Source organism: Entamoeba dispar, genomic scaffold (assembly GCF_000209125.1).
Source record: "Entamoeba dispar SAW760 scf_1105229457545 genomic scaffold, whole genome shotgun sequence".
In the NCBI taxonomy this organism is placed as follows: Eukaryota; Evosea; order Mastigamoebida; family Endamoebidae; genus Entamoeba; species Entamoeba dispar.
In genome coordinates this window covers 1162-10570 of record NW_001852796.1, presented here as the reverse complement: position 1 = coordinate 10570, position 9409 = coordinate 1162, and the positions used below count along the sequence as shown (strand labels likewise).

The 9409-nt window shown below is 27.5% G+C and overlaps 5 protein-coding genes across 5 annotated transcripts in view, besides 10 other annotated features; 2 read left to right on the top strand and 3 right to left on the bottom strand.

Moving 5' to 3' along the window:
• The window catches only part of EDI_046930 (uncharacterized protein), a gene marked incomplete at both ends in the record, with an annotated part of 1839 nt that extends 1816 nt beyond the window's left edge, over positions 1 to 23 (bottom strand). The window contains one exon of the mRNA XM_001733167.1: positions 1 to 23. This exon is cut by the window's left edge and continues 1816 nt beyond it. Within this exon, the coding sequence (XP_001733219.1) occupies positions 1 to 23 (23 nt within the window).
• A 399-nt stretch (positions 24 to 422) lies between these two features.
• Positions 423 to 473: a microsatellite.
• A 116-nt stretch (positions 474 to 589) lies between these two features.
• EDI_046920 (GPI mannosyltransferase, putative) lies at positions 590 to 1952 on the bottom strand (the record flags this gene model as incomplete). The annotated part of the gene is made up of 2 exons (XM_001733535.1): positions 590 to 1387; positions 1437 to 1952. The coding sequence occupies 2 exons, from the start codon at positions 1950 to 1952 to the stop codon at positions 590 to 592; spliced, it is 1314 nt and encodes a 437-aa protein (XP_001733587.1).
• Positions 1953 to 2313: 361 nt separating this feature from the next.
• Positions 2314 to 2350: a sequence feature (AT_rich).
• A 40-nt stretch (positions 2351 to 2390) lies between these two features.
• Positions 2391 to 2448: a sequence feature (AT_rich).
• Positions 2449 to 2483: 35 nt separating this feature from the next.
• Positions 2484 to 2511: a sequence feature (AT_rich).
• A 259-nt stretch (positions 2512 to 2770) lies between these two features.
• Positions 2771 to 2795: a sequence feature (AT_rich).
• Positions 2796 to 2924: 129 nt separating this feature from the next.
• Positions 2925 to 2948: a sequence feature (AT_rich).
• A 355-nt stretch (positions 2949 to 3303) lies between these two features.
• Positions 3304 to 3335: a sequence feature (AT_rich).
• An 85-nt stretch (positions 3336 to 3420) lies between these two features.
• Positions 3421 to 3478: a sequence feature (AT_rich).
• Positions 3479 to 4241: 763 nt separating this feature from the next.
• On the top strand, positions 4242 to 5432 carry EDI_046910 (glycerophosphoryl diester phosphodiesterase, putative; the record flags this gene model as incomplete). The annotated part of the gene is made up of 1 exon (XM_001733534.1): positions 4242 to 5432. One exon carries the CDS (start codon positions 4242 to 4244, stop codon positions 5430 to 5432), a length of 1191 nt encoding a protein of 396 aa, XP_001733586.1.
• A 40-nt stretch (positions 5433 to 5472) lies between these two features.
• Positions 5473 to 7277, bottom strand: EDI_046900 (uncharacterized protein; the record flags this gene model as incomplete). The annotated part of the gene is made up of 3 exons (XM_001733533.1): positions 5473 to 6158; positions 6228 to 7028; positions 7133 to 7277. 3 exons carry the CDS (start codon positions 7275 to 7277, stop codon positions 5473 to 5475), a joined length of 1632 nt encoding a protein of 543 aa, XP_001733585.1.
• Positions 7278 to 7474: 197 nt separating this feature from the next.
• EDI_046890 (uncharacterized protein) lies at positions 7475 to 8875 on the top strand (the record flags this gene model as incomplete). The annotated part of the gene is made up of 1 exon (XM_001733532.1): positions 7475 to 8875. One exon carries the CDS (start codon positions 7475 to 7477, stop codon positions 8873 to 8875), a length of 1401 nt encoding a protein of 466 aa, XP_001733584.1.
• Positions 7873 to 7909: a sequence feature (AT_rich).
• An 11-nt stretch (positions 8876 to 8886) lies between the features above and the next one.
• Positions 8887 to 8936: a sequence feature (AT_rich).
• The last annotated feature ends 473 nt before the right edge of the window (positions 8937 to 9409 follow it).

Genomic DNA, 9409 nt, shown 5'->3' with positions numbered 1-9409 from the left:
AACAAATCTAATTCTTTCTTCATTTGGTAATACTAACATTGGACAATGTGTTTGAGGTAAAATAAATGAAAATGGAAAACGATGAATTCCTGGTGGAAGTTCTTTTATGAATGATGGACTTGAATTTGGCTTTTTACATACAATATCTTCTGTACAATCTACTGTTAATATTGGTGAGAGATAACTTGTTAGACGTTGCCATTGATCGATATTAGAGTCAACTGTTAAAGGAGGTACTGGAGGAGGTGTTACTCCAGTAAGTTTTACACCAGTAAAACACGAAACAACAACCAACTGAATTTTTTTAATAAAAGTTGGAAAAGGAATATTAATTTCTACATAACCATCGATAGGTTTCCCAAATGTTCCATAAGATAATAATGAGATAGTTGTGGGATACTTAATTTGTTGCATAAATAAAGTATTTTTAGTTTTTTTTCTTTTTTTGTTTTATTACTTCTTTTAGTTTTATTATAATAAATAATTAACCAATGACGAATCAAAAAAAGATATAAAAAATCTTTTTCCTTTTCATAAAAAATAACACAACACTTTCATAAACAAATAATCATCGATTCATGTTATTCACTTATGTCCATGGATAAAATGATCCAAACATCACTCCACCAAAGAAAGTAAAGAAAGTTGAATAGAAAATTGGTAAATAACGAATTACTCCAAACTGCTTTTGTTCAGTTAACCAAAGTAATCCCCAATAAAAAGCTGGACATGCAGAAATAAATCGTGTGATAACTTGAGTATGCATACAGAATAAACCAAAAACTACAATAACGAACAAATGAACAACATAAACTAATGCATCGTTTTGTAACATAAACCTCTTTGGATTACTAGATTCTGAAGTTTTGATAATAGAATGAAAAAGTGGATGACGCTCAAAATACTTTTTAAGATATACAATTGTCGAAACTAATGAAATTACTGCAGCTGGTGCACATAATAAGAAATTGGGAATTTCTTTTATTCTCCAATACTTTAAGAAACCTTGGTTCCAATAACGGGATTGATTGTATGAATACATATTAGGAAATTTAGATTTGCAATATGGTGGAAGAGGATCTAAATTACAAAATTGAGATGAAGCCAAATAGACATAAATCATAAAGGGACCGAGATTAGATATTGATAGTAACACAGTGTTGATGATGTGTCTAACAGAAATACGTTTTTGTACATGTGGGAAGCTTGAAAAAGGTACCATTGTGTTAATAAAATAATACAACACAAAACCCATGTTGATTAATCCATTACTTCTTGTAAATGATGCCAACGCAAAGAAAACACAAGAAAGAATAATATTATTTTTCAAGAATAAGTAATAACAAGCTAACAATGAGAAACATCCATAGTATGATTCAGTATAAACCTAATTAATGAGCCAATGAGGTATGCATATAACACAAATGAAAACAAACAGAAGTAAGAAATACTGATGCTGGAGCAAAACAGAATAAAACTCCAGTTTTAAATGCATATACCTCTCCCATAAGATTTTTTGTAATAGCGTATAATGTTAATAATCCAATAAGGAAAGATACTAAAGAAATAAGTAGACCAAAAACAATGTAAATGTCTACTTCACTAAATCCAGATATTGTGCCAATTAATGAAAATAAACGAATGGTTAATGGATACAATGGGAAGAAAGCATGTTGGTGTTCATGGATATATCCATGCATTGCAATAGACAGAAAATGGACACCATCCCAACTAGCAAATGGAGCAAGATATGGAGATACGTTCTCTGAAAGAAGATAGGTTTGTAAATCGTATGGAGGCAAAATGGATGATGAGAGTATCACCCACAAATAATAGGTAAGCCGAGTTATAATTCCAATGATTAATAATTTTATAGGAGGAGAAACTACCATATGAATTATGAGATCTTCTTGAAAATAAATGGAGTGTGAAAACATTGAAGAACAAGACATCTGGAAAGGAAGAGAAGAATTATTAAATGAACTTCCAAGTAACCCTTTGCAATATTTTGATACAGTAGAAACGAGTATTTTAAATGAACATAATGAAAAAGTTATTCCAACATTAGAAAAGATTAAAAAAAGAGAACGAGCAGTAATTGTTAAAGAGTCAGAGATTAAGAAAAAAAGTGATTGATTAAAATGAAAAGGTACTAACTTCTTAATTCAATTTAACTTAAAATTTTCTTTCTCAAGTAAGTTTTCTCGTTTATGGGGTAGACTCAATAACATTTCATTAACTAATCTAAATAATCATTTTATACCGAATAAAGGTTGGGTATTACACACGATAACTTAGTGTCTTTAATAACAGAAAAATTATCAATTAATAACATTAAATTAAATAAAAACATTTCCAAAAATAAAGAGATAACAGTAATAAATTAATCCTATAAATTAAGTTTATTTAAAAAATAACATTCATAAAAAAAATAAAAAATAATTTATACATGTTTATTCATGTTTTCTTTGTTTTGAGAATTCATAATATTATATTTATTGTTAATTTATTCACCATTCTTTATATTACAAGAGTACTGTATTGGTTAATTTAGTTATATTTTATATTATTACAATTCTGGTCATTATATAATCAATACATAATGTATTTCGTTTGTTTGATTTGTGGTAACATTATATCGTTATTGTGCCTAAACCATTTTCTATTTCTTTTAATTTTTTGGTGATAACTTATGACTAAATCAACCAGTACGTATCATGACTTGAATGATTTCTACTTATCTCATCTTTAGATTCTTAATTTGTAATACTTTATATTTATTAATTTATTTAATAGTTGGTTGTTATATTTTTATTTTGTACAATAGTTACATCAATAGTATATGTTTTCTTTTGTTTATTATCTTGAAGAATTTTTAGTCTTTTGTAAATTTAATATCATCTCATGTTAATAAGTATTTGTTGTAATTAATTATAATTAAATAATTTGTTGATGTTATACAATGAAGTAGATATTGTATATTTATATTTTCTATTTCTTTATGTTATTTCTTGGTTATAGATTTAAATATTTCTTCACTTCCATAATTATGTCTATGGTAGCATTCATTAATAAAAATATTACTGAATCTAAAACTTTATTTGATTTAAGCCTAATTAATTGTTTAAATTTTCTTTACTTAAAATACTTCTTTTTTAAGTAAAATTGGTTCTCTTGTCTTGAATAAAAATATTATGAGAATTAATTTTCTTTTTTTTTTCTTTAGCATTTTGAATAATTCATAAAAACTTCTCATCTAATATAAATAACAACAACCAAATAAACTACCAGATGTTTATCTTGTATATTTTTATTTTTTTTATCATTTATTTTAAGTTTTGATTTAATACATTTCTTTTTAGAGTTTTGGTGGTCATAGTTAGATTGTATCATAATTTTCATTCTTTGCTCTTTTCGTTGTTTATTAAAATTTTTAAAATAAGTATTTTTTATTTCTTTAAACAATGAAATTTTATTTGTAATTTGATACTTATTTCTAGATTGTTCTCATGTCTGATATGTTTCATTAATTAATTCTTTACTAACACTCTTATACTATTATTGGCCATTTCGATTCCTACTTCTTTAAATCTTTGTAGTGTTTATTATCTAATTTTTTTGTTGTCATATCTCTTTATTTTTAATTTGAAACTTTTTTCTCTTGTTTCTTCTGTCTATACCTTTAATAACTAACCAGATACTAAATTAACATCTAAATTGTCTTGGTAACCATTTATTGTTCTGATTGGTCAAACAGATAATTTATATCTTTTATTTAGTACTAAATAAGAAAAGAAAATATTGATTCTATTTCTCTTAGAATGGTTCAATGTAATTTCCCTTGTTGTTTTTATCTTCTTTAACTTACTAGGAATTCTTTGCTTAAGTTATTGAATAAAGTAACGTATTTATGTAGTTACTTTTTAATGGTTTTAACAATATTGATAACAATAAAATCTTATATACCTTCTTTCGTTTTAACTTTGTTGATTATTGTTTTAGTATTATGTGTTTTAGTATTGTTAATGATGTGTTGACTATTGAAACTTTGGCATTTGTAATAGTATGGTTGAAACAAAAGACCTTCTTATCAGTTAATTGTTTAATATCAACAAAAACATTTTTCTCTCTTAACAATAAAGAATCTTAACTGAAGGAATTTTAAACGAATTTACTTCAAAATCAGTTTCTGAGATAAAACCCTATTTTTTTAATCTTATAATCTACTTTCATAAATTTATATGAGAATGATTTCATTTATTAAATCTGTTTTTATAACTACTGCTTTGATTTATGGAATACTATTGCTATTAAATGCAATAGTTAAACCAAAAAATGGATGGGATTATCACCAAGTTGAATATAATAATTTTCCAGTACTTGTGGCTCATAGAGGAGGAAGAGGGATATATGCTGAAAACACTCTTGAAGCAATGAGGATTTCATATTATAAGTACCATGTTGATTTGTTAGAGTGTGATATTCAAATGACAAAAGACAATAAATTTGTTTTATTACATGACTATTGGTTAAATAGAACAACTAACATTAAAGGTCAAGTTAAAGATTTCACATTGGCCGAACTTAAAAAAGTTGATGCTGGTTATTGGTTCACAGAAGATGGTAAAACATATCCATTAAGAGGAAAAGGAATTACTATGACAACATTAAATGAATTATTAGATGAGTTCTATGGTAAAGATGTTAGGATTTCTATTGAATTAAAGGATAAAGTAAGTGCCTCTGTTGATATGTTAGTTCAAGAATTAAAGAAATATCCAAACATTAATAAACAAGTTTGTATTGACTGTTCTTATCATCCTATGCAAGTATATTTCAGACAACAAGTTGGTAATATGTTCTGTACTGAAAATGATGAAGTTGAAGGATTAAGTATGGGCCTAGCTGGAGCATTAGGTTTAAGTCGATTGTATTACTTTTTAAACCCAAATAATGTTGAATACTTTTTTGCACCTTATTTGTCTATGAAAGGATTTGATATATTGACTGATGGTTTTTACAAAGTCTTACAAGATGAGCTTGATACCCCATTTATGTATTTCACTGTGAATAATGAAGTTGAGATGGCACGTGCAATTGGGTTAGGTGCTAAAGGTATTTTAACAGATAGACCAGATCTTGCTCATAAAGTTTTTGTTGCGTTAGGACTTCGTAATGATGTTGTGAATAATACAAAAGAAAATGAACATTATCACGTTCCATCAGCAAGAACATCATGGGAATTTTCTAATCAAGCAATGAAAGTCCTTGAAACAGCTGGTGGATTATTACCAAAAGAAGTATTAACCTTCATTGTTATTAGTATTCCAGTCACTATTCTATTAGCTATTTATTCAATTATAGCGTTCATAGTCAATATCTTATATTGTATTCTTTGCTGTAAAAAATCAAAGAAAAACAAAACTAATTGAGTACTCTTTTAAACAACTACACAAATTAAATTAACACACGTCACATTAAACTTAACCTCGAAGATTCAAATAAAGTTCCTCGTTTTCCAAAAAATCGTGGAGATTTAAAGCGTGGAGTAGATGAGGGTTGTTCTTGAAGACCAGGAATATTTTTTTCCATTATACTTCCTTGATTTTGAAGAGGTGACATTTTTGATTTCTTTTCTTTCTTCTTTTCTTTAGCTTTTTTATCAATTAAGATCGTTGTAGATAATGTTCTTGGAGATTCAGTAATAAACTGAGAAGGTGGAGGTTGTGAACTCGAAGAGTGACAAGATGGTTGTGAATCGGAAGAGTCAGTTGAGTCTGGGTTTTGCAAAAAAATACTTTTTTGTCTTGACGTAAAACAACGTTTAGCAGATGGGAATACCACAGGTGTATGTGAAATGATAAAAGAAAATATTTGGTTGATCTTGAGGTTGTACTCAAGAAGTTTTTCATTTTTTAGTGAAGGGTCACAATAGAATATAGAAGGAGAGATACAAGTAGAAATAGTACTCGGTGTCATTTTTGATTTTGGATTTTTGGATAACTCATATAAAAGTGCAACTAAATACTTAAGACAAGTATAATTTTCTAAGGGAATTGACAATGGAAGATCCGCATTTATTTTAATGGCTAATTGTTTTTCATCTTGTTTATTTATATCTTCAGGTTCACTATTTTTTTCTAGTTGTTTTAAAGAGTCTATATTCATTAGTATGGATTAATTAACAAAAAAGGTATATAAAAATAATAGATTTTAAGAAAACAAACCATACCATCCAAGGAAATATGGGATTGAACTTTTTGGAATTAAATTTCCTGGAATTTCTTTAAAGAATGTTTTAACCAAATTTGCAACAAGATAAGGATCTTCATTACAATAATTAATTGCTAAAAATTTTATTTTCATAAAGTTCAACTTATCAGGTGTTGAACTTATTCTAAACAATCCTTCTTTATCAAGACCATTAGAATACAAATATTTGAGAGCTTTTTCTAATCCCATTGGAATTTGTGCGTTCATCCTATTTTCTTCTTCAAGTAATCTTTTAATAGAGATACCAAAATAATTTCTATAGAGAGACATTTCTGTATTTAAATTATCTTCAAAAACATTCTCTAATTGTTCTTCTTCTTTCTTAGCAAATTCATAGCTTTCTTTGTACATATGAAGAGTAAACATTCCATCAGTTAAATTTTCAAAGGCTTCAAAAGAATGAGTAAATTGTTTAAGAGATTCTATCTCAAATTTATTAATTGCCATTTGAGTAATTGCAACTGATTGTGATAATTTTGGATTTGTAGTTGGTGTTGTTATTTTAATAGAATCAAGTTTGGGCCCATTTATAGCAATTGATAACTCTTCATCAATAAACGAACGAAGTGATTCACAAAGACATTGGTCCAAATCTAATTGTAATTGGTCTAATACTTGTACAAAATTATAAACTATTTCACCAAATTGTTGTAAAGCAACACACACACGTTGGATATTACTAACGTCAATATTTTCAAATTTGTCATTATATGATTTTAGAGTTTCTGAAACATGAATTCCTGCACGTGCAGCAACTAAAGTTGTTAGTGTTTTTACTTTAGTTATAAAAACATCTTGATTAACAAAATATATTGGAAAAAATGAGGATTGAATCTTAAAACAAATAGTCTCAACAAACCAGCAATACTCTGAACCCATCGTTGTGACTTTTTATATAACTCTTTTTCAGCTGAACGAATATCCTCTACAATAAGAACATTTCTTTTAGCCATTTGAAGATACTCTTCTTGAAATTGTTTGGTTATCTGAACACTGGTTCTCATTATATTTAATTTCAAGATATTTATTGGAGTTTATGACAATAAATTTGGGTAACTCCATGTTTTTCTCTTTTTAAAAATTCTTATATTGTAACTTACAAAATAATACTTTCTTTTTATTGTTATATGTATATAAAACATTTTTATTTGTTTTCTCTTTTCATTACTCTTTTTTCAGGAATGATCTTAATATACAAAGAATGTCTTCACTCAGAAGCTCTAATAACTTAAAACAACAGTGTCAACAACGAAATGCTGTTTTATCTGAAAAAAGAAAAGGAAGAAGAGAACTAATGTTGGCATCACAACGAATTGTTTCTGTTATTGACGATGAGTCTCCAAGACTATCTCCACGTGGCTACGAAGAACGGTATCATAATATCTATGAACAATTAAATGAAAATAAATTAGAGGAAAAACAGTTTAACAAAGTTCTAGAACAAATTTACAATAATTCATCACGACAAAATCACCCTCCTTTTACTGAAATGTTTATGTGCGGTGTTATTTATAAATTAACCCAACAATACATCTTAATGAACATTCATCAAAAACAAATATTTCTTAGTATCATCCAAAATATAACAGGTTTTGATTCAATTTATAATAATGAGTTAATTAAATATAATATTTTTCCAATTCTCATGGATTCTTTAAATGAAAATGAGTTAATTGGATTAGGTTGTGGTTGTTTATGTAATCTCCTTCTTGACTCTCCATTAATTCTAAAATACTCAATGGAGAATCAATTACCACAACGTTTATTAAAAGCTTTTGAAACTTCTCAAAAGATTCCGTATTCCCTGATTTGGTTAATTCGTTGTATTTCAAGTAAAGTTCATGATGAAAAGGTTTTAACATCTTTTCTTCCTCTGACTATTAGACTGTTAACTATTCCAGAAGACAAAACTAAAACTACTGCCTTCGTTATTTTAGGAGAAATAGTTGCTAACAATATTAATGTTATTAACAATAACTATCTTATCACTCTTCTTCGATTCATCAACCTTTCATGTGAAGCAAACGATTCTGCTATCACAGCAGCTTTACGACTATTGAGAAATATTACAAGTCAAGTTTATTGTAAAGAAATAGAAGAGTTATGTTTAAGTTTGTTCTTAAAAAATAACGACTATTCTAGCCTCACTACACGCCGATTAATATTAGATTGTGTAAATAATGTGAGTGATGCTTCAGAGTCTTTCTCAGAAAAATTATTTAAATCTAGCACTTTCCGTGATTTACCTTCGAAAACTTTATCTGTTTCTGATGAAATACTTCGTCTTAGTTTAACTCGGTTAACTTTTAAAACAATAATAAAGTCTTCTTTAAATCATGACCCTTTTTCAATTGAAGAGAAAATGGCTTTAATTAAAATGGTAACTTTAACTCCAATCGACAATCAAGACCTTCTTATGTCATCACTTCACTTTCTTCAATTTCTCCTTCAACAAAATCTTGAGATTGAAGACATATGTCAAGACAATTCTTTAAGAGATTGGTTTGATCATTTACTTATTTCAAAACAACAAGACTCTGTAAAACAGTTATCACAAGCGCTTTCCTGCCATATCTTCCTCACAAATCAAATGGAACTTTGATTTTCATGTTGAATATTAATTTATTATTATTATTATTTTGTTATTAAATTTTGTTATTTTAGAGATAGAAGAAGAAACAGAATTTCTCATTAGGAAAGGTCATTTTTTTTTCAGTAATAGACAGGCAGACTCTTTTGAATCCCGTTGGATGAAATAGGGGGTCAATAGGCAATGAGAAATTTGTCATTTTTAAAAAATGGGATAGTTAAGAGAATATCCCGAAGAAATATGATAGAAGAGAGTGGGAAGTATTTGAAAGTCAAAATGGAATAAGAATTGTTGATTGAAAAAAAAAAGAAGATTTAAAGAAAATATTCAACAAACTAAAATGTAGTCAAGTTAGATAATGGCTTTTCCTTTAGATTTGATAGGCAAAATGCTGTGTTGCCTATTTAAGTTCAAATAAGGAAAAATATAATACAAATGAAAACAACATCTGTCGAAGCTCAAAAACAACGGATTAGTAGAAATGTTCGAGCTGAATGTAATGCAGATACATTATTATTTGCAATTCTTATGGGAGCTGAAGTTCAA